The following is a 27982-nucleotide window of genomic DNA, read 5'->3' as shown; positions in this document are numbered from 1 at the left end:
GCTAGAACATTATGAGTCTGCTTGAGAAAAGCAACTAGCAGTTTTGCTAATCTCTGTTAGTCCATTGATGGACTCGAATCCCCATCAATAAAATCACAGAGCGTTTAATTTGATATTTCATTAAGGTGCCAAGGCCTCCCATATGGATGAGGCAATTCAAGACTACTTCGTCTCTTGGATTCGAACTCAGCCCATCACTCACAAACATAGCCAGTATATCGACTTGCGTCGTTAAGGTCATTGGCATAGAGCATCCATGTGTCATGTGACCACTACATGGACCGTTGTTTCACAATAAGCATGGTTGCCCCTTGTTGTGCAGTGCTCCTCCTTAATTCGGACGGACGGACTTGTTTTTATCAACCAACCTGAAGGCTTGTTAAATCTTCTCTTAACCCCTAGCGCTGCTTCCTGGGACCGACAGGCACTGCTGCGATGTGAGCGAAGCTCGACAGCAGGCATGCCCCCTTCCTTCTTCTTCTTCTTCTTCGTATTGGTAGGAGTAATAATACCATGATAGTCATTCGAAGGCGTATAGCCCTCGACTCGTGCAAGCTCCTTTGTTCTCCTTCTCTTCTCTCTTCTTCTTCTCATCAGGCATCGCAATCTCTAGTTGCGCGAGCTGCGTGTGCTGCTCTTGCATCCAGACACATCTTCTCCTCCCCGGGCCCGAACGATCACAAGCCCCCTCCAACATCCATCTGGTCAGATTCTTCTTCCGAGAACACCACCACCAAGTCCAAACATAAGTTCGCCAGCTATGAAGAAGTGGCGGCAGCTGTTGCCAAGCATGGGCTCAACCGAGAGGACCTCAAGAAGCTCCCCTTTCGCCTGAGAAGGAAATTGGTTGCTGCCATGAAACCTCCAAAGAAGAAGAAGAAGAAGCCTCCGCCGGGGCCTGTCCAATTCGAAGACCTCACAGCAAAGGTGCCTGCCCACTCGGATTTGCCCTTCCCCTTCAGGTATAGCTACACAGAGATACCCAACTCCACCCCTATCAGGTACCAAGATGAGTTCTCTCCTTTTGGCCCTGGGCGCCTCGACAGGTATTGGGACGGCCAAGCGGCTTTGCTGCACTCCCCTAATGCAGAGTTCCATTTATCTTCAGATGGTCCTGGGGTTGGTTCTCAGCATGCCCATTCCGGGCCTTCCAATGCAGATACAGATTGTGTCAGTCCTTCTGATCATACCAAGAGAAAATATCCCAAACCTCCGGTCCAGGGAAAGATGCACAGAGAACCCAGGTCAAAGGAGCGGATACATGGGGAGCCTTTGTCGAAAGAAGAAATCCAGCAATTAATCGCACATTGCCTCAAGTCAAGAAAGCAAATGAATCTGGGTGCGTTCATTTCATTGCAGCTTGTTTACCGTCAAATGCCTTTACCCCACATGTGATCAGCTGGTTTACACCTTGCATCTTTTGCTTAGACAACTTACACTCTACATTCCTATGTAATCTAAGTTAAGGGAAATTTTGGATCCATTTTTTCCTCCTAGCATGCTCCATGTGTGCCAAGTTAATGAAATAACGATGGAAAACTCAATAGCTCAAATTCACAATCCATATTAACAAAAAGTGGACGTTGGCTACTCGTCAGTGTTAGCGGCTGGTGGATTGCTAGTTAGCACTCATCAAAGGGATGCTATGCTTCCCCAGTTGCCTTTTTTTTTCTTGTACAGGTCTCTTTAGTTTATATCTTTCACTTCTGTGCTGTAGTCTGCCATGGCAAGGTACAGAAGTTGCCCTAAGTGTCAAAGTTGTTCCTAGTTGGAGACAATTGGTTCATAATGTCTCTATTAATGGGTCCTAAAACTGAATTGTGAAATTCACAGGTCTGGAAGTCTAGTGGGAATTGTCTTAGTCATCATCACTATAATGTCACCAACAGTTTAGATAGTCCTCATATTGAATGGATAAAGCAAGCGAAGAGAGAACATTAAAGGTGGAAAAAGTGGCATGGCAATGTGGCATTGAGGCGAGGCATACGGCTGCAGGTGCTGATGGGCCTGTGTTGAAGGCTATCTCCAGCAGCATGCAACCTGTTCGATGCCCATGTGCCATTCATCACTCATCCCTTTGGCCTTCAAAAGACCAGGTTATCCATTGTATAGAAAAGGTTCATGCATTTGGATTTCAAGTTTCCTCATGGGCAGATAGAATCTAACCAAGCTCTTGTAGTTTGTCATGGCCAGAGATTGGGGGCAGTTGATCTCATTTTTCTGTGCACCGAATTTGGTGGTTGTTCGTGGAGAAGTGACTAGCAACTGTAAACTGTAAATGCAGCCTGGTTTGATAATGGCGGCAAGCTGCACTAGGTAACCCACAGGCTGGGTGGTTCCAAAGATGAATCAAACGCAATAGTAGAGGACCTCCAAGGCCTGGTGATAGTAGGTTGGCTTGCTCTAGACAGCAAACGCAATAGTCTGAAGGATGTTGGCAGCAGTTGGAGTGTGTTGTGCTGAAGCAGTCATGGAGGCTGAGTGAAACGATAGTGAAGAATGGTCAAAGGGATTCAGGATGTGCAAAGTGTGAGGAGAATACCTTAGGGTTTGTAAAGAAAATACAAAGGACAATTGAACTTAGAGAGAAACCCTAAGGGCTACCTTCACAAAATGATCCAAATCATGACTAGCTAAAGTTGTAGTTGTCAGAGCTGTCCACTCAAAACACGAGTGTAGAGTGAATGAATAACTCAATAAATTGAATAAAACAACATATGTCCAAAAAGCAAAGAAAAACTCAAACCGTTGTCTTGCTAGGAGTGGGCTGAGCGGATGGAGTTGATGGAGACCACCTCTAGATGATCCCTTGGATGCCACTGCAGATGGAGAAGAAGAAATCGCTGTAGCAGTCCGGGAGAAGTAGGCAGCAATAAACATAGCCTTGAGAGGAGAAAACATAGCTGTTTGTATGATTCGGATGGCAGGCAGCAATATTAATAGGGGAAATTGTAGGCAGCAGAGTGTTGCAATGATGATACCAGCCAAGGTTGTTAGTACAACATCCAACACTTGTGTTCGGATGCTGGAAATGGCGCAGACAATCAGCTTCAAACAAGTTGTCAGTAGCTTGGATAGGTTGAGGCTATTGAGATACCAAAGTTGGTGTGTTCATGGTGCACAAAACTCAACCTCCAGAGAGAAGTCAGTAGTTCCGTGTTTCCATGCTCATAAGAAAGTGAATGTGTGCTTGATCTTGGACCTTAAGGGAGAGGACGCTATCCTTGTCTTTATGCTGGACAAAGTGTGAAGGCATAGCCACCAAGTCAATGGGTGAGAACATCTAAGGCTCTGATTTAGGTAGAACTTGTGGATTTTCAGTGATTAGTGTAAGTGAGAGGGCTGAACATCCCATACAAGGGTGAACAAAGAATGAAAAATGATATATCTTTCGTCACAGCATGTAAAGGACCAACAAGTAGTGATTCCCTCTTAAACTAGAGGAAGAAGGTCCCCCTCTTGACTCTGAAGTCAAAGGACTAGGATCCCCCTTTGAGGCCCCCTTTGAATCCCCCTCTTGTAAATAAATACTCAAACACAAAAGATAAGAAGATAAACACAAATATATGACAAAGTGCAAAGTGACAATGATAGAATTCAGAGGGGAAGGGTAACTCAGAGATAATGGAGATGGAGGAATGAAGAATGAATAACATAATGCTCAATGTAGTAAACGCACTACGTAGAGTGAATACAAAACCTTGAACTCTCGCATCTCTAAAAGGACTGGGGCAAAGATGAGCTAGAGAGTGTGTTGTACTTTAAACAGTGACCAGCTGCTGTAAACAATAGTGCAGGTTGAGAGTGAAGATGATTGATTTGATGAAGATGAAAGCTTTGGAATAGCAGTTGACAGCTTCTGGCAGTAGTGGAAGAGTAGGGTAGGAGTTGCAAGACACCCTCCATCTTCGACATACTCTCCATCTCCAGTGTTGCCATTGTCTTTAGCTTGATCCATTGTTGTCATGGGGATGTGAAATTTTGAGATGCTTTGTTCTTGTTGATACAATTGCATTAAATGTAGTCGGCCGCATATCAGTTGGCTAGTTTGGTAGCAGGTTGGCCAATTTGGTAGTTGGTCGGCAAGTTTGGGTCGTTTTAGCTATTTATAGTTGATCACTTGGTTGTGGCAGATTACTCTCTTTTTTGCAGGTTGCTGAGCACACTTTGTCTTTGATATACTGCTCATATCCGATGTGCTGCCATTGTCTTCAGCATGATATGGTGCTGTCACGAGGATGTGAAATTTTGAGATGCTTTATTCTTGTTGATAACATTTGATTATGTTACTAATCAAACACATAAGGTTGTTTAGCATATGTGATGCACATGGCAATTATTTCATGGTAATAGGCCAAGAACCTCGAGGATGCAGTGGGTGCCGAAGGCAAAAGTTGTGATAAATTATGTTGGTTGGGTTGTGGTGGTTAGTTGGTGTTAGTTTTGACCCTAGGACAGTTGTTTGGCCAATAACTATTAGTGGTGACATTATTCACTAGCATTGATTAATTAAATAATGCCAATCTAAGGGTCAATAGAAGTTGGGGATAACTTGAGGTTGCAAATCGTCTAGCCAATTTAATTATGGATGGGCACATAAAATTTTGGGCAAGGTCAGAAGGGTTGAAATTAGTTTTTAGAATTATTTAATTCTGAAAATTAATTAAATCTTTGGATAATGTTGAAAAATGGGTTTAGAAGGCTGCCACTTGGCACAAGTACCCATGCAAACTGAGAATGTTTTTGGACCTAGTTTCAACCATTCATATTAGTATATAGCCCAGAGAGAGAGAGAGAGAGAGAGAGAGAGAGAGATTGTAGCATTTACGAAAAAAAAAGAGAGATTGTAGCACTAGGAGGTGCTGGCAATAGCATTTAATGTTGGTGATAACAAATTGGAGGGTTTAACACAGCAAGTGACAACAGTAAATGCTGTTTGGTGCAAGCTGGAGGTTGATTTAGGGTTTTTCTCATGTAAAAACTTTGAATTTTCTCTCTTTGGCATTCTCTTACTTATTCCAGCCCATTTTCAAGAGATCTCAGCTTATTGCAGCCATTTGGAGCAGATCTCAGCCAGGTTTGGTGGATAGCAGGAGGAGTTCTACATTAGGGTTTAGCAGCCACCTTGGGACCTGTGCCAATAGGAGGCATTGTACATTGGAATCAACACCTAAAATTTGTGAAATTGTCAAGGATTTCAGATGCTAAGCCATCCATTGTAAATTTGGGGCAATACTTGGTCAGTTTGGGTCTGATTAGAGTCCTAGGTGAAAATTAAGGGGCAAATTGCCCAATTTGTTTGCTGATTGTTGGAGCAGCAAGGGGCTTTTGGATGAGCCAAGGAGCTTGTGGAATCTCGGCTTGTAACTAGTCCATTAGCAATTGAAGCTAAAGAAATACCAAAAGGGCTGTTGGTTTTGGGGTCAACAGGGTGTCCATTGTCTGGAATTTTGAAGGTAAAGTGTGCATTTCAATTTATGTTTATTTGCTGATTGCTGTAATTAAGTGCTTGATCAGGGAATTACCACCCTTTCCAAGAAGGAAGGCTAGTTTCAGGTGCCCTTATTGACTTCGTGGGTTGCATGCAAGGACTGATTAGTCCATTTTCTCTTTCTTCTGTATTTAGCATTCATTTCAGATTTAGTGCAGTTTATCACTTCACTCTTTCTTCTCTTCTACTCTCTCTCTTTTCCCTTGTCTCCGTGTTTGTCTTCCTCTTCCGTTGCGCACTCTCGCATGGTATCATCACCAAAGTGAGGACACAAAGTTCCTCGATCAAGAGGAGATCCCCGAGTCTGAAAATGCAAATTTTCAGCACCCTGTTTCTTGCTGTAAATGCAGATTTTTTAAAGACAATAGGTCCATATGACTCAGATGGGACATCTACAGTCTTTCTTTTGCGGAGGTGTAGCTAATTTCCACTGTTAGGGGCCATCTACAACAAAACACAAATTTTTGTGGGTGTTTGTAGGTGTTAAAGATGTCTTATAACCGGTTCAATGGATTCGACGACTCTGACGAGGAGATGTCTCATCACTCCTTTGAAAGATGTTTGATTTGACCAGCTATAGAGGAGAGAGAAACGAGAGAGCGAGAGAAGACAATATGAGTTGAATGCAATAGATTGTACTTGCTAAACTAAAAGTGAGAGTGAAAGTACAACCTTAACTCAAGTTGACTTACTCTAGGAGTGGTGGTACAACTTATTAATATAGTTGTAATCACACTACAAACCAACTAATTGAAACATTGGGCACCGCCCATTGAATTGGCAAATTCTAATATCCCCTTGCAATGCCAATGTGGTAGAAGTATAGGAAGATCAATCATCAAAGGGTGTCATGGGGGCACGAAATTTTGAGATGCTTTAATCTTGTTGATAACATTTGATTAAGTTATTAATTAAATGTGCAAGGTTGTTTAGCACATTTGATGCACATGGCAATTATTTCATGGTAACATGCCAAGGATCCCACAATGGTGACATTGGAGACTAGGCATTAATTAATTAATTAATAAGGGTCAATAATATTGCTCAAGGATTATATACTAGAATAATTATTAAATTAATTTAATAAGTTGGATAATACTAAAAATGGGATTGCCACCAAGGATCGGTCAAACAGCATGTGACAACAGTTTGGAGCCCTTCAGGAGCAAGCGACAGTATCCCAAGGTTTTGGTGTAGATGACACGATATAGGAGCGGGCAATAATCTTTTTGGTGGTCTTAAGCTGTAGAGAACAGCTTCCAAGTCTGTTTGAGTAGGGCTGCAACAGTTTTTTAGTGTTTCTTGCGATGAAACTCTAAAATCTCTCTCTACATCATTCTCTCTAATCCCCCATTCATCTTTGAAGTTATCTTAGCATTTTTCAATAGTTTTAGCCATCAAAGGAAGAGATTTCAGTCAATCCCTATTGTAAACCTTAATTTACAGCAAAAATCAAGGTTTTGATAGTCGCCTTGGGATCTGTGCTTAGAATTGAGGGTCTAGGACTTAAATTTTAGCAGCTAAAATTGAGGAATTTCAAAGAGATTCAAGAGGCCAACTAGCCAATATTAGATTTGGGACTGAATTTATGTTTCAAGGAGCAGGGTGAAGGCCAATCCCCAAGCAAAACAAGGGGCAAATTGGTTTGGAGACTTGTTGGTCAATTTTGATAGTATAAGGCACTTGGATTAGCAGAGGAGATCAGACGATCTCATTTGTACTCCTTGCATTCGCAATATAAAATAAAGAAATACTGCAAGGGGTGCTAGTTTTGGGGGCCACAACTAGGTGTCCAATGTCCAAGATTAAAGTGGTAAAATGTACATTTTAGTTTATGTGAATTTTATGCTTGTTGTAATTAGTACTTAATCAGGTTATTTATTACCTTATCCAAGGAGTAAGGTTGGTTTTATGGTTTCATTGCTAGGACACCATCAATTTCCTCGAATTGGTGCGCCGGAGGTATTTGATTGAAGGTTAGAAGCTTTGCTCTAGTTCTGAAATTGTATTCAGCTGAGCATTACAACAAGAATGTCTTCTGATAGTAAGATGGGATCAAGCAAGGACGATGCCTCTCAATCTAAAAATGCACATAGTGTTGGGGAAAATGCAATGCCTAATCTTGGACAAGGCACCGATCTTGGGCAGCAAGTTGAGAATGAGGGAATTGGACAAGAGGTGGGTTCTTCTAGGTCTCTTGAAGCTGATGACCATTACGAGGAAGAGGAATTTGATGACCAATGTAAAGATCAGCTGAGACGGCAGTTGAAATGTTAATACAATTGGCAAATGATCCTCAATTCATATGCTTTTTGAACCCTTAAAGGAAGGTAGCAAAGGCAAGAAGAGAAAATTGTCTTTGAGAGCTTTGGGACAGCAAGATGCACCAAAGGAAGAGCCAATATAATAGCATGATGTTCCAAATGTAGATAGCGAGAATAAGCAAATGATGCTAGTGGGGCGATTGATACATATGCAAGGCCAACTTGGAAGTGCCAATCCAATGCTTTTTGGAGAGCAGGGCATGCATGCAATCATGGGGCAACCATGATACTTTGTGGTGGCATTAGTTTCCATGCTACTGGGGGTCAAGGATTGCATATAGGGATGTATAACACAACTCCTTGTCATATGCAACAACCAATGCGTGGTGTGTAAGGTCCAATGTATCCAGCCATGGTTGGTAATATGCATAACCCCATGTATAACAATGTTGGCATGATGTTGGGGCTCAAAGTGACAAGTTTAACAATGCATATATGTAGCCCACTGTGTTTGGGACTCATGGTATTAATGCTGGTCATGCAAATGCTGCGTATAGTGTTGGTTATAAGGAAAATGTTGCTAGTAATGCATGCACTATATGGGAAAATGTATCTTGGTATGGTTGATAGTATGCAATTTCCCATGCACAATCACATTGTAATGGTCCAAAGTATGCAAACAAGAATATTTTCTAATGCATCTGGTGCTCCTAGCATGTCAGGTACATATGAGGGGCCAGTCAATTGGATGCAATGTTCCATATTAGTTAAGATGGAATTGCAGTAGTGTGAAAGTATAAAGCATCGCAATGCTTAAGGGGTAGATAGGTATATAAGCTAGTGGAGGCTTGAGGCAAGTAAAGTGAGAGGTAAAGTTTCCATATGCTTCTCGGTGAAGCTTCGGCGTTGTTTCACCAATAGATGTAAAGTGGATGACTTGGCGAACCATTCTCAGTTGTTGCAACTTTACCAAGATGCCTTTCAGTTAGAGCCGACTTTGGTTTGGGCTCAATCAGGTTTAGCAAAGTAGGGGTCTAGAGTATTACTTGATGCTCGGGGGGGGGGGATAGCACTTTCACTCCTCTAGTTGTGGACAACTTTCATATGTAGTGGATCTCGAATGTATTCAGCGTGTATCCAAGCTACTTTATTGACAGTATGTTTGCCATGAGGTCACTACTTAGTGTACTAGTCACTGTGAGATCTATGTGGATGAGTATGAGTTTCATTTGAGCACTAAAACTATACTTTGCATTAGTTTATGATCAGTTTGGCATGAGTATTTGCCTTAGTTTTGAGACAAAAATTTTGATCGGTTTTAGCTCAATTTTTGATCAGTTTGAGAGTCATTTGTGGTTACTTTTGGGATCAGTTTTGCATCAATTTTTGATTAGATTTTGCAATCAGTTTGTGATCAGCTCTCAGATTAGCAAGTGATCAGTTTATGATTAGACTATGCTCAGTTTTCAATGGTTTACAACTGGCTCCATGGATAGTAACATGTTGGTACATGCCATTGACAATTTCACCATGGTTTGTGTTGAGAATATGATTTACAGTGGTGTTGAAGTTAGAACTGTTGAGAAACATGAGTTATGGATGTATCCAATGGGTTTCTAGCAACAATTTTGGACTGTATTTCAGATTTTTATCATGTTTATGCTGGCTGAAATTTTTCAGCAAGGCTTGGGGCATGTGGCATGGTAGGACAACAATAGCTAATGTTGTGACTATGCTGCCTCATGGAACTTCTAGTGCAGTACGCTTTTCCTTTGGCACAATACAATGCAATCCAGGACAATTGCATGGATTTCAAGGGGGAGGTTTGTCACGAGGATATGAAATTTTGAGATGCTTTAATCTTGTTGAAACATTGGATTAAGTTATTAATTAAATGCGCAAGGTTGTTTAGCAAATGTGATACATATGGCAATTATTTCATGGTAATAGGCCAAGGACCCTAAGGATGCAGTGGGTATCAAATGCGAAAGTTGTAATAAGTAATGTCTAATAGATACTATGTAGTACCTCATGTTAGATTTGGAGCTAGACCAATTTATTGGCCACTAATGTCAGTGGTGGTGACATTAGAGACCAGGCAGTAATTAAGTAATTAGTGCATGTCTAAGGATCAATAATTGCTCAAGGATACTTGGAAGACAAATTGGCCTAGCCAATTTAATTATTGGTAAGTGAAATTGATTTTTTGAGCACTAGATTAAGGATTAAATTAATTTTCAAAATTAATATTGTGAAAATTAACTTAATAAGCTGGATAATACTAAAAATGGGGTTAGAAGGTTGCCACTTCGCAAAACTTGCCCATGGAGTGGAGAAAACGTTTTTAGGGGCTGGTGGAGTCTCTTCTAACCATTGTGAGAGTGAAAGAGGTTGTTAGAGAGCAAGGAGAGGTTGTTGATGTGATTTGCAGCCACTAGGGATCAGTTCTACAGTATGTGACAGCAGTTTGGAGCCCTCTAGGAGCAGGTGATAGTAGCCCAAGGTTCTTCTGTTGCAGATGAGAGTATACAAGAGGGGGTAGCAGTCTTTTTGGTGTCATAAGCTGTAGGTGATAACTTCCATGGTTGTTTGAGCAGAGCAACAACATTTTTTCAGTGTTTCTCACGATGAAACTTTGAAATCTCTCTCTACAGCATTTTCTCCAATCCCCCAGTCATCTCTTAAGTTATCTTAGCATTTTTCAGCAGTTTGAGCCATGCGAGGAAGAGATTTTAGTCAATCTCTATTGTAAACTTTGATTTACAACAGAAATTAGGATTTTGACAGTCGCCTCGGGATACATGCTCAGAATTGAGGGTCTAGGACTTGAATTCGAGCCGCTGAAATTTTGAAGTTTTAGGGAGATTCTAGAGACCAACCAAGCAATATTAGATTTGGGGTTGAATTTGTCTTTCAAGGAGCAAGGTGAAGGCCAATTCCCAAGCAAACCAAGGGGCAAATTGGTTTGGACGCTTGATGGTCAATTTTGATAGCAAGAGGCACTTAGATTAGCAAAAGAGATTAGAGGATCTCAATTGTATACCTTCCATTTGCAATATAAGATAAAGAAATACTGCAAGGGACGTCAATTTTGGGGCCAACAGAGTGTTCAATGTCCAAGATTAAAGTTGTAAAATGTGTGTTTTCGGTTCATGTGAATTTTATGCTTACTGTAATTAGTGCTTAATTAGGTTATTTACCATCCTATCCAAGGAGGAAGCTTGGTTTTAGTAAGTTCAAGGACTTTCGAAGAGCCTCAAACTTCTTAGGAGGAAGTGCTTTGGTAAAAATGTTGGCAATATTCTCATGTGTAGGGACGTACATCAAACGGATCTCTTCTAGATAGCATCTTTCTCTTACATGATGGTAATGTATCTCAATGTGTTTTGTGCAAGGGTGAAACACAGGATTTTGTGCCACTACAATAGCACTTTGACTATAAAAAAGAATGGGTGTAGCTTGTAGGACCCTTCAAAGAAATTTGTAGATCAGCGAACAATCTACGCATTCATTCACATTCCATTATTGCGGTGAAGGTTGCCTTGTACTCAGCCACCCCAGATGAGGTAGCCACTGTAGGTTGTTTCTCACTTAGCCATGAAATGCATAAATGGCCCAAAAAGAAACAATGCTCACTAGTAGATTGCCTAGTGTTTGAATCACCAGCCCAATTTGAATCGTTGTATGCTTGTAAGTGCAAGTATCTCCCTTGGGAAAAAATAAAGCATATAAGTGAGTATCTTGCAACATACCTAAAGATTTACTTGATAGCTTGCCAATGTTCTGTCCGTGGGCTGTGCATAAACTTGCTCACATAAGACATCTCTTCACCATCATGCATGGACAGCTTGAGTGCTGGCTTCATAGGAGTGCACATAGGCTTGCAATCTTGCATATTGAACCTATGCAAAAGCTTATCCATATATTGCGATTGAGACATGACGATGCCATGCTGATTTCGGCTGAACTGAATCCCCAAATAGTAGTGTAAACAGCCCATATTTGACATAGCAAGAGTATGTTTCAATTCAGCCTTGAAATCTTCGATGTTATGCTCTTTTGGTCGAGTGAGCAACATATCATCTACATATAGAATGATAACCAGGAGGTCCCCCCACTTTTCATTCTTATTGTAGAGTGTGGGTATAGTTGGACTATTTGTGAATCCAATGCTGGCCAAATAAGCATCAAATTGAGCATATTGTGCAAGAGGAGCTTGTTTTAAGCCATAAACAACCTTATGCAACTTACAAACCATGCACTCTTTGACATAAACATCCTCATGTAGCTCACAATTCAAGAATGCTTTCTTGATGTTCAATTGATGTACCTTTCAACCATAATTTGCAGCCCTTGTAAAGGGGACCACTCTAGGTTGCAAATGTTCTAGCCAATTTAAATATGGATGGGTACATTTAATTTTGGGTAGGTTCAAAAGGATTGAAATAAAATTTTAGGATTATTTAATTTTGAAGATTAATTAAATGGTTGGATAATAGTGAAAAATGGGTTTAAAAGGTTGCTACTTAGCAAAAATGCCTATGTAGACTGAGAAAACGTTTTTGAGTGTTGGGTCTTAGTCATTTAGTTAGTTTACACACAGAGAGAGAGAGAGAGAGAGAGAGAGAGAGAGAGAGAGGGGGGGGGAGGGGAGGGAAGCCGCTGGTCCATTTTTTGATCAAAGAACAGCAATTTGCTGCGGAAGATAGCCATTTGGGATCCTCAGTAGGCAGGGGATAGCAAGGAGACACCTTCTAGGGGTTGGCAATAACATTACTAATCATGTGACAACACTTTGGAGGTACTTGCCAGTAGATGACTGCATTAAATTTAGGCTGGAGCAAATAACATCTAGATTTTAGGGTTTTCTTGTGAAGAAAATCAGGAACGATCTATAGCAATGATTAGCATTGAATCAATGCCACATATATTATAACTGCTATTATTAACACATGCACAAATGGAACCACCAACTCGTCAAATGCTGCCCCAATTTACAATGGATGGACTAGCATCTAAAATCCCTATTAATTCCACGGAGTTCATGTGCTAATTTTAGTGTACGATGCCTTCTCCTATTGGCACAAGTCCTAAGGTGGTTGTCAAACCCTAATTTCTACAAAAGTTTAGGATTTACAGCAAAAATCCTCTTGCTATCCATCAAATCTGACTGAGAAGTATGGACACTTGTCATGATCAAGTCATCCACATAAAGGACAAACAACTCACGACCTCCACTTGAGGTGTGTACATACATTGATACAACTGGGGATCAGCTTTGGAACGCCAATATCCTAATTTCTCCTTGAGGAATGAGTCAATCTTCTCATTTCAAGCACGAGGAGCATGTTTAAGGCCATAGAGAGCCTTCCGCAACCTGTACACCTTACCATCAAAAGAACCGAAGCTTGGAGACTGCTCAACAGTACGGAGGAGACACACTTTCCAACTCATACTCTCTGCCCCATTCCTAAGACCCCGGTGTTGAAAGTTTTGTATTTACCCTCCATAGTATGTTTACTACATGAGCATTGCATTTATTTATTATTCTTCATTCATAGATAGACGGTTTGACAAGATCGTTAGTCCTAAGGTCAATAACCAATTTGGATTCGAGTAAAATGTAACAAGCAATAACCTCAAGTTGTGGGACTTTCTCAATTGGGACAATCTACTCGCCTTGTCTTAGTTGTTATTTCAAATGACTCACGTGGAATACAAGTTGAACTTGAGTTTTTGAAGGTAAGTCCAACTCGTAGGATACACTACTTATCTTCTTGGTAATCTGGAAAGACCACAATATCTCAAAGATAATTTATAGCACTTGCTAGAAGTAGTCATTGAATTGGAGTCCTTTGGGACTTTAAGGTAAGCCCATATGCCTTTCTAGAGCTCTTTGGAAGCACGATGTTGGTTAGCATAAAATGTGGCATGATCTTGGGCTGTTTTAATACTTTTCCTAGTAATCATTAACATGTCTTGCATATCATGTAGAAAGTCAACTACGGATTGTATTTTCATTGCTTGCACTCTGTAGCAATCTTTTAGCTCATAACCCATATGTAAGTAATAGTTGAATGCTTAGCACTCTTATAAGCAAATTCAATTTGAGGAAAGTAATGCTCCCAATCAGATTGTCTACGGGATACATATACATGCAGTATGGCCACCATGGTTTGATTCATTTGTTCCCTCTGTCCATTAGTTTCACGATGTTATAAGGACGACACAGACAATCAAGTTTTCAGTTTTTGGAAGATGTTTGCCAGAAATGGCTAGTGAACTTAGGATCCTTGAAACCAGCCTTCCTTCTTGGAATGGGTGGTGATAACCTGATTTAAGAGTTAATTACAGCAATAAATAAATGCACATAAAATGAAATACACACTTGACGGTAACATTCTTGGACAGTAGACTCCCTGTTGGCCCCAAAACTAGCGCCCCTTGCGGTATTTCTTTAGCTTTCATTCAATTGGAAGGAGTACAACTTGAGATTCTTCAATCTCCTCCTGCTAACCAATTGCTCTTGCTGTCATAAATGACCAGCAAGCCTTTTGGGTCATTTGCCCTTTGATTCACCCAGGACTTCTTCTCCAATTTGACCCTTGGCTGGCCAAATATTGCCCCAAATCAATTTGGGATGGGCTGGCTCTTGAAATCCCTTAATAATCTTCAATTATTAGCTGCTGATTTCAGTCCCTTGAGCCTTCAATCTTTGGCATGGATCCCAAGGTGGCTGGTAAACCCTAATTTCTGCTGCAAATTAGGGTTTACTGCAGAAATTACAGATTAGCCCACCAAAAATGGCTGAGATCTCCTCCGAATGGCTGAGAATGGCTGAGCATAGGCTGAAGGAGATGAGAAAATGTTGTAGAGAGAGAAAATTCTGAGATTTGTCGCGAAGAACTGATCAAAATCAGCTGTTGCCCTACTGTACCAGCCCCAAACGGATGCACCAACAACAATAGGAGCATGAGAGATTGTGACCTTTAAGAGAAAGTGCATCAGCAGCAATTGCCACCTTCCCAAGGTCAAGAACATGCAATCTCCATCACCAAATTGGTTTCCAATGGTTGGAAAATGGCCCCAAAAGCTGGCAGCAACAGCCAACACCTCTTCCCAACAGCTCCAAAATGAAAAAACGAGATTTTTCTCTCCCTTTAGCCCTATTTAGCCTTTCCCCCACTTGCATGGGAAAGTTTTGCCAAGTGGCAGCTTTCTTAATCCATTTTCAGCAATTTCCAGCCATTTAATTAATTTTCAGAATTAGTTAATTCTGAAATTAATTCAGTCCTTAATTCATGCCCAAAAAATTGACCTTGCCCATCCAAAAATTAATTGGCTAGGCCATTTGCAATCCAAAGTGGTCCCATGCATTAATTGACCCTTGGACAAGCATTAATTCATTAATTAATGCCTAGTTCCTAGCGTCACCATTGACACTTAATGGCCAATTAATGGTCCTAGGGGCAAACTAACACCAAAATTCACCTAGAATCTAACAAGTGTAACTTGTTACAACTTTTGCCTTTGACACCCATCTTTTTCACAAGGTCTTTCGGTCTTCAACTGTGAGAAAGTAGCTTGCACCTTACATGTGCAACACATGTGCATCTTTTAATTACACATTTGATTAATTCTTTAATCAAATGCCAATTAAACATAATCAAAGCATCAAATTTTCATGTTCTCGTGACAATCCCTATCATTAACTATTTCATTGGGCAAACCATAAAGTCTATAAAGATGTTCAAGAAAGAGACCATAACAACTCATAGCTTTTCATGGTTGTCTTTGTAGGAATGAATTGAGCCATTTTTGTCAATTGATCGATCACAACCCAAATTGCGTCATGACCTCGATTCATATGGGGCAATCCCACCTCAAAATCCATAGACATGCTACTAGCATCCATTCGGATGTCCAAGGACATTACAAGACCTATAGGCTTTTGATTGGAAAGTACGTCATTAGAAACAAGATCTCACAGGAAAGATAATTTCGAACACATCATCATCACTTCAATATTTAGAGTAGCTTATGTCGAGAACTGAGCAAGAGTGAACTTCATAGCTTGATTCACGAGGTTCCAACACTGGTGGAGAGACATCAGATTACTATGGAGTCTACAGACCATAGAGATTTTACTGGCTGAGTTTGATTGGATCCTCAATCCATAGAGCCCAACAACAACTAGAAGGTAATGTTGATTATTTCCCATCTAAAAACTCATGAATCATGACCTCCAGTAGTATGTTTGATGACAAAGGAAGGACCGCTGATATATTGAAGTACGCATTTGAGATTGCATTGGAGTAGAGGGCAAACAACTTTGAGAGATGGCCTCTGGAGATTGAGTAGAAGAGGAAAGGGAGAGGTATCACATATTATCTCCTCCATGATGTTCACATCAGAGTCAGTGTCCATGTTCTTGTACGAGGGAGGATTGGAAATGTGTAGCTTTTGTGGAGCTATGGGTGGGTGAGAGCCTTCATCTCTTACTAGAACTTGCTGCGACTCCAAAAGAGTAAAAATAGGCTCTCTCTCAATGGAATAGGCTATCAAAAAGATGGTATGCAACAACCTTTCTCTCTTGGTGGAGTGGATTGTATAGCTGAGAGTCATGGAAGCAATTGGTATCAAAAGATGACGTATCAGCGAGACAATAGGGTTTGCGGGGAGGAACATGGAGTGAACTCGGCAAACAAGGAGAAGAGAAGAGGAGAGAAGAAACTCTGATGAATGGAATGATGAAGATCTGAATCATGGAGTGAATGTGATACAAGGGAACAAGGGTGCCGTAGCGCAAGGAAGATGATGAAGACAGCCAGGGACCTTGAACCACAATGTCCTCCTGAAGGGGTGTGAGGGCAGTGGAGAGGTTGGAGAGAAGAGGTGACGGACTAAATGAATCAGCCATAAGGAATGAATGAGAGAGTGGCCTATAAATAGACACAATCAATCTAGGATGGTGCTTCTTTTTGGGGCTGCAAACCCTAAATGCAAAACATATAAATGCAATAAATGCAAACTGCGGGTGAAGGGTTTTTCAACATCCCCTCTCAGGCCCAAAAAGGGGAACAAGAGAAGAGTGAGGTGGAGATGGAATGCTACTACATGTTGAAGAATGTTCATGCAGGAGGTGCCACTTGGATAGTGTTCCTCATGGGAAAATTGTTCACTTGCCTAAGCGCCCTAGTACAAAGATGATGAAAACATGCAATGCATCGGAGGAATGTTGAACTTTGTGTGGTGCTGGGAACCATAAGGATATGTCTGTACTCGATCTCGGGAGGTGGCTCCATGTTGACCAAGTGACCAAGGCAAGAAGAGAAGAGGAGGAAGAGGATGTAGAGGATCCCTAAGATCCAAGATTTCCACCGGAAAGGGAACTTGTAGTAAAGAACAGTAGATAGGGTGAACTGGAGAACCCAAAACTCAATCTTGGGAGAGAAGCCACTAGCTCCGTGCATCCATGTTGGAAGGAATACGAAGGCCTCGTCACTAAGTTGCGGTTGAACCTTTGAGGTTCCGATCTAGGTGGTACCTGAAGATCTTGGGTATCAGTAGAAGAGATGATTGGTCGAAGACAGTTACCCCAAGAAAGTAGAGGATGGGTGAAGAACTTCATGTGGAGTAGGTTTCCCCTCTGATGTGGGAGGAGGGCCCCCCGTTGAAGTCGAAGAAGAAGTAGATGCCTTCCTCTGAGGGCAAAGAAATAACATCCCCCTTTGAAGTAGATAGGGAATCGAAAAACTCATGGATCACAGACTCCGAAATGTCTGATGACGAAGGAAGTGCTGCCGGTCGTGTCGAAGAGCTCCTAGAGGTAGCCTCTCGAACCTGAGTAGTTGAGGGTGGGGCTTAGAATGAGCAAGAGGTGGGCAATAGTCGCTGTCTCTTAGTGGAGCGGACTGGGTAGTCGAAGAATAGGAAGGAGTCGAGCAGCCATTGTCTCTTGAAGGAGTGGACTGACGGGGAGACAGTATCAAACAATCACTGTCTCTCGATGGAGTGGACTGCAGATCTGTAGGTCGTGGAAGTCACTGTATCCGAAAATAAGTGGGAGAAGACTGCTGTTGGCATTCCGCCTCAAGGGGTGTGAGGGTAATGTGTGAAGTACGAATTGCAATGTCCGTCTCAAGGGGTGGGAGGGCAGTGGAAGGGTTGGAAGTGAGTTGCCAGTGGGTGGAGGATACAACCAGCAGTAAGAGGTTGCAATCAATAGAAAAATACAGGTGAGGGGAGAGAAAGACTAAAAAAGCAGGTGAGGAGAGAAAAAGACTAAAAACGCAGGAAAAACCAGCAGCAACAGTCAATATGCTGAAATTAGCTCCGAACAGTGTGTGGTAGGCTGGAAATAGGTGCCAGACTATTGTAGACAGCAATGGCCAGCTTGGACCGCGATGTCCTCCGTGTCCGAGGTTTGGGCAGCAAGCTGAAATATTTGAAATCTACAAAAACGAGATTGTTTTTTGAATGGAGAGTGATCGGCAACAACCGCTCTGCTGTGAACAGTTGCAAATTGTGGGTGGAAGGCTGGAAATAGGTGCTAGACTGTAGATGATAGCAAGGGACAGCTGAGATTGCGATGTCCTCCGTGAAAGGGGTGTGGGTAGCAAGTTGAAAACACCTGAAACTTGCAAAAAGGAGTTTTTCATGCAGCGGAAGAAGAAGAGAAGTGGATGCCGAACCTACCACCGGTCTTTGCCTTCACTGGAGTGGAGGATCTTTGCCGCTGTTTGAGCAGATCCAACTCTGATACCATGTCAAAAGATGACGTACCAACGAGATAGTAGGGTTTGCAGGAGGAACACAGAGTGAACGTGGTAAACATGGAGAAGAGAAGAGAAGAGAGAAGAAACTCTGATGAATTGAATGATGAAGATCTGAATCATGGAGTGAATGTGATACAAGGGAACAAGGGTACCGTAGCACAAGGAAGATGATGAAGATAGCCACGGACCACAAACCACAATGTCCTCCTAAAGGGGTGAAAGGGCAGTGGAGAGGCTAGAGAGAAGAGGTGAAGGACTGAATGAATGGGCCGTAATGAATGAATGAGAGAGTGGCCTATAAATAGGCATAGTCAGTCTAGGATGGCGCCCCTTTTTGGGGCTGCAAACCCTAAACGCAAAAAGTAGAAACACAAAAACACAAACTGCGGGTGAAGGGTTTCTCAACAATTGGATCTAGAAATAAGGGGGGAAAGCCTTTGTAGTTTGCTGCAATATGGTTTTTAGGAAGGCTTATCGCCTCGTGAGGTCCGAGAACCTCCTTTTGCTTGCAAGGCTTTAGTGTGTATCATATGCGTCATATTGCCTTGAGCATATAAATTTGATAGCCAATGTAGCATGGACTTTGTTGCTCATAATGATAAGGTGGCATGAGGGGCAGCCGCACGCACACACGATGGCGCAGGAAGCTAAGATTGATGATGCTACACTTTGGTAGAGTGAACAGTTTTGTTGTAGTATGAGCACCCCCCCAATGATTCATGCTTCCACCTCGAGGGAAGCCATAGCACCAGGTAATGACATTGTAAAGGGAGGGTGGAGGGAGAAGAAGATAATTGTATCTCCCAAGTACTGTAGTGAAATAAATAAGAATTGGAATGTGGAGTGTTACTGCATCCCACAACCTTTATTTGCCGTCAATGAAGAATGAGGATCTTTAGCATTTAGAGCACTTGTTCTTTGATACTAGTTTGAGAAATGGTAAGGTTCATGGGAGGAACATAAGAGTGTGTATGGCAAACATTGTGACAAAGAAACTCAAAAACACAAAAGAAGAAGATGAATGATGAACATTGATCATGCTGAATGAACCAAGATGATCTAGTGGAGTGAGCCTCAGGATAGGCGTGTCTCTAAGACTAGTACTGAGGTGAGCAGAGCTCACAATAGATGACTTCAATGTCCTAGCTGATCAGGCTACAGCGCCTGTGGAGGAATGATCTATGGAGGGAGCTGTGAGAGAAACACACTCCAAAGAGAGGGATGCCAGAGTATACACTCGTGATGGTTTTCATGTGCACTTGGGGCGGCTGGGACCTATTTTTCGTGATGCCGGCAGGCAGCCCCAGAAGGCGATACACCCCCCCCTCCATGGTTTCTTGCCCCCATCCCCCCCAGACCGCCTTGAGAGGCTTGTATACATGATGTACTTGTGACTTTCATCAGCTCTAGCTAGTCTGTTGAGCATGAGCACTCCGTTGTAATCATTTTTTCTGAGTAATATAGTCAGCCACTTTTTACTTGCAAAAAAAAATACACTCGTGATGGATAGTGATAGAAGGAGCAAAACAGAATCCCTAGGAGCTGTTGGTAAAGATGAATGTGCTGAAATCTCTCTGAGATGATGGCTGCTGTTGAGGCGACTGCTGGGCAGCTAATTGGAGGAGACAACACAAAGATCTCCAATGCTGAAGATCAGCTGCCCACCAAACACTGCAGTGGAAGAGCTGGAAATGTGACTGCCTGGAATGAAGTGCAGAAATCAAATGCAGGCATATTTGGAGGATCAGACCTACAGGCAGCAAACTGCTGGTGCTGCCAGGTGTGGAGACTGCTTGCGGAGTGAAGATGGGTGTTGGGCGGCTGCCTGTGACTGAAAACACAGATTTGTGGAGCCATGATACAGCCGAATCTTGCCATCTGGAAAAATGAAGTTGTCAGCATGTGGATGATGTCGTATAAGCTGGGTGGTCAGAACTGCCTTGAACATGCAGCTTGGATGATGATGAAACTGGGTGCCAACAACATGCAACACATGGGAACCTCCACTTATTGAGATATGTCCCTAGTCCCAGGATGTGGACAGTAGTGGAGAGTGCTGAGGAGAGAGAACTGATCAAGAATGAATAAGAGTAGTAAGGAGTGAAACTGCCCAACCCTATTTAATATCTATAGGGAAAAATTGGGCATTTGTCCTATCATGCACCATTAATGCCAAATAAATACACTAAATCCTTTTTGGGGCTGTAAATAGGGACGATAATGAGGAATTAATGCAATACAATTATTTGTTTATGCACTTAACGAATTTGGTTGCCCAACTCTCTCAGCCTAGATGACACACTGACATAGGAACTTTGCTATGTCTAGTCCATACAAACCCTTTATAATTGGTGTAAGTTAAACAGGTTTTAATTCTATTGATGTGCAAGCTATGGGATTAAATAATTATGATAACCTTAATGCATACCAGTATGTTTTTTGGTAATAAAGGTGGCTCAAGAAGAAGAAGACAAGGGAACCCTTCTTGTTTACTTGTTGATTCAGGAGATTTTGCTTTTAGTACACGACATTTTTCATTCCCACCCATCCTGCCCACTTCACATGTATTTCATTGCACAACCACCAATCCATCCACCCATGCCACTATACACCACACGGGGAGGTACACAACCTTTAGGCATGTATCCCATAGACTCCTATTTTATTCCACTGTGGGGTGGTTGAGCTACACCAGAGTCCAGTGGTGGGGGTATATTCCCCAAACCAAGCACCTATGGGGACTTAGATGTAAGGGTATCTCTCCCAACGCGTATCAAGCCCCAAGTGTCACCCCGATGGACACATAGTTTATGCATATGCCAATGCCTAGTGGGCCATCCACTTTCTATGTGACAACTTTGCTTGCACTTGGACAAGTGTCATGAGTCACCATTCCAAGCATCTCAATGCTACATATAGCACCGAGCCATACATTTGCCTTCCCACCACAAAATGCCTATGTGACATGTGACTGCACACATTTGCGCTCTTTTACACTACTATACATGTTTAGTGCATTGAAAATATGAGGTATCTATTGCTAAAATCTGAAACTCCTCATTTCCAGAATTGGCCGAAACTTTGTTTTCTGCCATTCCCATTTCTCTCCTCTTCAAACTTAGTGGAACTACGTTTTGGAGAGCAAGCATCTCAAGGGATGCCAATTCTTCTTGAATCTTCTGCCGCTGTCCCAGGTGATGGTGGCGTGCACACATGGAACGAGGAGACTAGTGTAAAGGACATCATACTTGGGTGAGGGGAGACGTGACAAGGCCATATCCATATCCTCCAACTGAAGAGTCTTCCAAGAGATGCCAATTCATCCCAATCTCCTCCATTTTGTTGATGCGATCCTTTATGGAAAGGAATTGTTGACAAAAAGCTGTCTCAGCTCATATCCATGGTGGTTCAAATGTGCAAAAGTTTTGATTTGGATTCAAATCTTAGAGGCTGTAGGGATGCCATGAGTATGCACTAGCTGTTCAATTATAGGATATGGCAATGGCCTTCTTGTTACATCACCCCTCAAAGTATGATGTCCTTAATACTTGTCTTCTTACCTCATGTGCACAAGGCAACCATCACCTGGGACTGCAGTACAAGGAAATTGATGGAGCAAGGTTAGTCAGCTGTGCTTTTTCTTCACAAGCAAAGTATGGTGATGATACGTGCCTACATAGCAATTAGCCATCGAAACATGCTAGGCAATCAAGACGGCATTAAGTTCCCATCTCAAGAAAATAGATGGCTGATCATCTTCTTGTCTTTCTAGCCATATGGAACCTAATACATCACTGGAGAGACATATAGCTTGGGTTTTGTAGTAACTTGCATGGCAAACCGAGGGTTCCATTTTACTCCTACATGACATTTGCATAATGATTTTGTTAATGAATGCAAGGAATATTTTCTCCCAAAGACCAGGCATTCCTTCTGATTTGTTTTGTTGCATACATTTGTGTTATTTAAGTTGTGCTATAGTAATAGCTTGTATCGACAAGTGCTGCCTAGATAACCTAGGTAGTAGCCTCATGTTATTAGATCATGATTCATGCCTAATTGCCTTGGCAACATTATAAATTCCTTGTTACATATGTGCATTTGTATTTGGATTGTATTGCTTAACATTTCAGCCATTAACACTACATGTCATGTGTGTGTTAAAAGGCTGTTAATGTTTTTATCACATGTGCACCTTTTCTTAACCAAGAGGTTAAAGAAACTTGATAATTGTGCTTATTTTGAGTTACGAAGATATGGTCTTTATTGGCTGAACTAAGCTCTATGATAGGAGGGGATGGGTCAACTCATCATGTTTGTTAGATCATGCCTAATTGCCTAGGCAACATCATAACTCCTTTGTGTCATACGTGTCCATGTGCTGTCATATGTGTGGGGCCCCTAAAGTTTTTGTTACATAAGCACCTTCTAGTTAACAAAGTGGTTTTAAGAAAGCTTGGTAGTCATGCTATTTCTGGGGTATGGAGACATGGTCTTCATTGGTTGAACTATGGTTTGTGATAGGAAGGGATGGATTGACTCACAATATGCTTATTGATGTTCACAACTATTGGAGGCGTGAACAAGTAATACGAATAAGGTGCAAAGGGGTACCAACATTGGATATGGACAATGTGATTTTTCACCTTGAGGTATGATTTGATTTGCCTTATTGTCACTTTGACACAGGGAAGTCTTGTAAATTAAGGCTGAAATGGTTAAGCTTTTTGGCATTGAGGAACTCTTTAAATCCTTTCTTGCATTGAGCAAATGAGGCATTGGCATCTGTTGTTAGTCAGGAAAAAGGCTATTCTAAGGGGTATTTTGACTGTGGTGTGTATGACACAGTAATTGAGCATTTTATCCATTCTTGCATTGAGAAATTGAGGCATTGGCATCTTCTGTCAGTTTGAAAAAAGTATGTCCTAAGGGGTATTGGAGTGTATGGCACAGTAGTTAGACATTTTTATCCAAACTTAAGGGCAACCGATTTTTGCCAGTTATTGATGTGTAACTTGGGCTCAACAGATTGAGGGACCTTGACACTTTCAATCTAATTGCAAGTATTAACAACTCAGAAGGTTGGTAAGATTAAATTCAAGGAGTTAAGTGAAGTTGATAATTCGTGCAGTTTCTAAACAAACAGTTGTGAAGGTTTTTTCTGAGCCCTGGCAAAAACAGGAATGGGGAGAACTGGAATGTGCATTGTGTTAATGTAAAACTAGCTACTGATGGAACTGTAGCAAAAATTGAAGGCTGCATTGTTATGCTATAGACTTTGTAAATTTTCTGATATCCGTTTAACTTGCAGTGTTGCACAGAAACCAGTTCCTTATAGTTTGAAATCTTATGAGGTGTTTCATACTTATGAAACATGTTTCAAACAAAAAAGAAGGAAAGAGAAATCCATATAATATGGTTAAATCTTCCTTGTATTGACAATACAACATTGACATATTTTGAGTTACATTGCACATGCACTTCTATTGATGTACCTTATTTTGTACAAAACTTGTTTTCTTGCAGTTTCTTAACTTGTAAGAACTGTTTCCATGCGTGAAACCTGTTCGAAACCTCCTGTTTCCGGAACTGGCTACCTTGTGGTTAAAGAAGATTGGCACTGTGTAATCTCTTCATGAATGCAATTGACATTGTGCGGAGAGAGAGAGAGAGAGAGAGAGAGAGAGAGATAGAGAGAGAGAGAGAGAGAGAGGGAGGGAGGGAGGGAAGCAGGGAGGGAGAGGGAGAGAGAGTCTCTTCCCATCATGTAATCTTGTACTTTTTCTTGATTACTAATACAGTTACCTATTACGAGAGAGAGAGAGAGAGAGAGAGAGAGAGAGAGAGAGAGTTGAGCTGAAAGGATAGATTCATAGCAGCAAAGAAACATGTTTCTTTGAGTTTGAAACTTATGAAACATTTCTTAAAGTAAGAAACGTTTTTGACAATAAAAAACGTGTTTTTTCTTAAACCATAAACCCTAAGCCATTTATATAAAAAAAAAGGAGGGACCCAAAAACATGGGTTTTCTGATAAAAACTGCTAGGCAATGTTAAACATGATCATGATGATGAGTAATGACTCATAAGGACTCAAGATTTTGGATGACAGACTTACTTTTATGGGATTGTGTTTAGTTATAGGACTCTTTCAATCTAGTATCTAGATTCTATTCTTATCTTAACAGTTAATTATTATACAACTTTAGTCTCATTTATGAGTTATTTATGATATATTATGATTGATTTTGGATTTTGACATTTTGTCAATTTGTTTTGGAATGAGAATCATGATGTTACAACATGACTCAGTACATATTGTACATGAGCTATTTACATGTTTATTTTAATTTTCTTTGTTTGATATGTATGAATCATAATGTTTGAGGTCTGAATAATAGTATAGCTTGCTAACTTTGACATCAATCAATAATGGATCATGGATATGTAACATATTATTCTCAATTGACTCTCATGTATTATCACTTGAGCTTGATTGGCCTTTCTTTGTTTAAGAGAGGGTTCCATAGCGGTTAAAAACCGCTTTCCTTAGTTAAAACTATTATAAAATCCCTATTTAAAAAACCTGCATTTCTTATTTTACCCCCTCTTGAAAAAAATTTACAAAACTTGTTTCTAACGTTTCGTTTTTAAACGTTTCTGATGTTTCTGGCTGCCATGGATAGATTACTAATGTTTGTCTTGTGTTGTAGGATAAAACTGGAGGAAAAGTAATTCAAAGGGCAGGTGGGACTGTTTATCTCTTTAGAGGCCGAAATTATGATCGCAAAAGGGATAGGCCTCATATTCCACCTATGCTTTGGAAACCTCACTCACCAATCTACCCCAGGCTCATCACAGATAATCCAGGTGGGCTTCAACCTGAGGAACTTCGTGTATTTATTCGACGCGGTCGCAGGATGATGCCTCTGTGCAGACTGAGTAAGGCAGTTCTTTACAATCTTCAAGTTCTTGACATTGTGCCTTATGTGTCACGAATTAACTCTCTGATTATTCCTGCAGATAAGAATGGTTACTATGCTGATCTTGTCCGCCATGTCAGGGAAGCCTTTGTAGACGACAATCTTGTGCGGATTGATTGTAAGGGCATGAATCCAAGTGACTACAGGAAGATTGGTGCAAAACTAAGAGTAAGTTTCCTATTGGTGCTTTATAAGTTTCCAGTGCATTATGAAGTATCTTGTAAGCCTAATGTTACCTATCTTACATTTTATCCAATGGTGCGTTTTCAGGATATGGTACCATGTGTTCTGTTGTCTTTTGAAAAAGAACAGATACTGATGTGGGATGGAATCAATATGAAAAATCCAGCTGCGTACATATCTGAAGGGGTTGAATCTGTAAATACTGAGAATGCAAAAGCAGAATTGAATGATTACCTTGATAAAGATGGTAATGCATTGGTTGATTTCTTGGAAGCTGTAGACAGCAAGGATCACTGTACTCTGAACAGTGGTAATTTTAGGACTGCATCTACCAAAAATGACAATGATGAACAAGATTCTAATGGGTTGACTCAGTTCTCTGAATGTGCTCACAGCTCAGATGAGAGTGAATCTCTTGATAATGACACTGATGAACAAAGTTCTAATATCATGGCTGAATTCTCTGAAGGGGCTGATAGCTCAGATAAGAACAAGTCATCCATGTCTGATAAGAGCTACAAGTCTGTCTTGAAGACTCTCGACAGCTGTATTCTCTCTGTTAGTGACCAAGAAACAGATAACAGCCCAATTGATTTTGATTTATTAGCTGACACAACTGAATGGTCTGATATGGATGAAACCAATAATTCAAACACTAGTGATTTCCAGGATAGATCAAGCATGAGCCAATGGTCTGATACTGAGACCTCTCAGACTGTTGGTTGTTTAGATGATCATTCTGATTATGGTTGGAGTTCAGATGATTGTGAATCATCCGACTCAGATGATGACTGTTGGAACACTTCCATCAGGAAGTAAATCATGTTGAGGGGTTGAGGATGCATTCTGATCGACTAGTTATGGGTGAAGGTTGGAAACTTTCAGCCAGATATAAAAATGCGTATTAGTCATGAGATGCTATCAAGGATGGATCCGTGTGATGTGGGATTAACTAGTTGAAATAATTTGGCCAGATCAGATATGTTAGCCATGAGATGCTATCAAGGATACTACAATGTGATGTGGGACCAGCAAGTTGAAAATAGTGAGCTTTATTGCAGTGCTTAGAACCTTTGGACCTGAGGATATACAAGTTTTGAGGGGATGTATGGGATTGTCAAGTGATTCCTGAAGGAAAATTACAGAGATTCTAGTCGAGGCTCAGAAATGATGTCTCATGGCCTTTTATGCACCATTGCAAACACTGAATCGAGAGTCGTGTGGGCTTACCATGTGATGTTTGGGATCATTTGGCTCAAAAAAGGCTGGTGACTGTCATAAGAGACATGGTCAGCAGACTGGCATAATTTGTTACCTGCAAGTTCTGTGTAAGCTATTTTCATGTAACATTTGTGATGATGTAATACGGTCCAGTCCTGACATCTGATTTTATCTTCATTCTATTGGGAATATACTATGTGATAAATTTGGCTTTTTGTTAAAAATCCTGAAGGTTGTTGGACATTTTTGATATGTACAAGGGCCTTATACCCTACAAAACTAATTGAAATGGTCATTAGCAACAATCTAAGAAGCCACAAGGCTACTAAACAAAGGCACATAACAAAGCAGAAAATAGGAGGGGGACAGTTAATGAGCAGTGACCTGTGGAGGGACAACACTGGCAGAAACCATAGAACTGACTTGCCACAACAACAATCCCCATACATAGCCAATATCACATGGATGCGTGTGCTAAATATGACCATGGTTGCTTGTAACTGAATCAAATATACAGGCATTTTGTATCACTCCAGATATACCAAAAACCAGTCAAACATAAAAAAGTGGAAGTGATTGAAATGTTTGGTAGTTGATGGCATTTCATCCAAGCCTGAAGTGTGGTTGGTGGAATGTTGATGTGCCATAAAAAGTCCACACTCCAAAGACAGCCCCACCTGCTTGGCCATGGCCATTGGGCAAGAAATAAAAAGCTCATTGGGTAAGAAATAAAAAGCTCAGCAGACATTTTATCTGGGTGAGAAAACATCTGCTATGTGGGATCTTGAAAACAACAACATTATCAGTCGGAAGAGGAGCAACAAGAACCCTTGAAACAAAATAGACTTTCATCTTGTAGGGAATTGTGGATTTTCTTAGTTTCTTAGTCATAACAGTTTGATTTGCCACTTGCTTTGCTATCCCTATGTGCCCCACATATGAAACTTTGTTTGCTTTGTTAAGCCATCTTTTATCCCTTGCCATTTAGTAACAGAATTAATTATTAGAGTCTCAAAAGGTCCTTAAGATGCTTAAGAGGCCTAGTGACTAAGGGGACAAACCC

The 27982-nt window shown here is 41.1% G+C and overlaps 1 protein-coding gene across 1 annotated transcript; it reads left to right on the top strand.

Annotated features, from left to right (window-relative positions):
* The first annotated feature begins 288 nt into the window (after nt 1–288).
* On the top strand, nt 289–27143 carry LOC148018686 (CRS2-associated factor 1, chloroplastic-like). Its single transcript, XM_087660924.1, has 5 exons — nt 289–1339; nt 23058–23185; nt 25246–25474; nt 25556–25683; nt 25786–27143. Exons 1-5 carry the CDS (start codon nt 514–516, stop codon nt 26515–26517), a joined length of 2043 nt encoding a protein of 680 aa, XP_087517050.1. The 5' UTR covers nt 289–513; the 3' UTR covers nt 26518–27143.
* Nucleotides 27144–27982: the final 839 nt, after the last annotated feature.

Source organism: Lygodium microphyllum, chromosome 20 (assembly GCF_053477565.2).
Source record: "Lygodium microphyllum isolate KBCC chromosome 20, Lygodium_microphyllum_v1.1.10, whole genome shotgun sequence".
NCBI classification, from domain to species: Eukaryota; Viridiplantae; Streptophyta; class Polypodiopsida; order Schizaeales; family Lygodiaceae; genus Lygodium; species Lygodium microphyllum.
The sequence above is the reverse complement of the archived record's forward strand: the minus strand, read 5'-3'. Positions and strand labels throughout refer to the sequence as shown.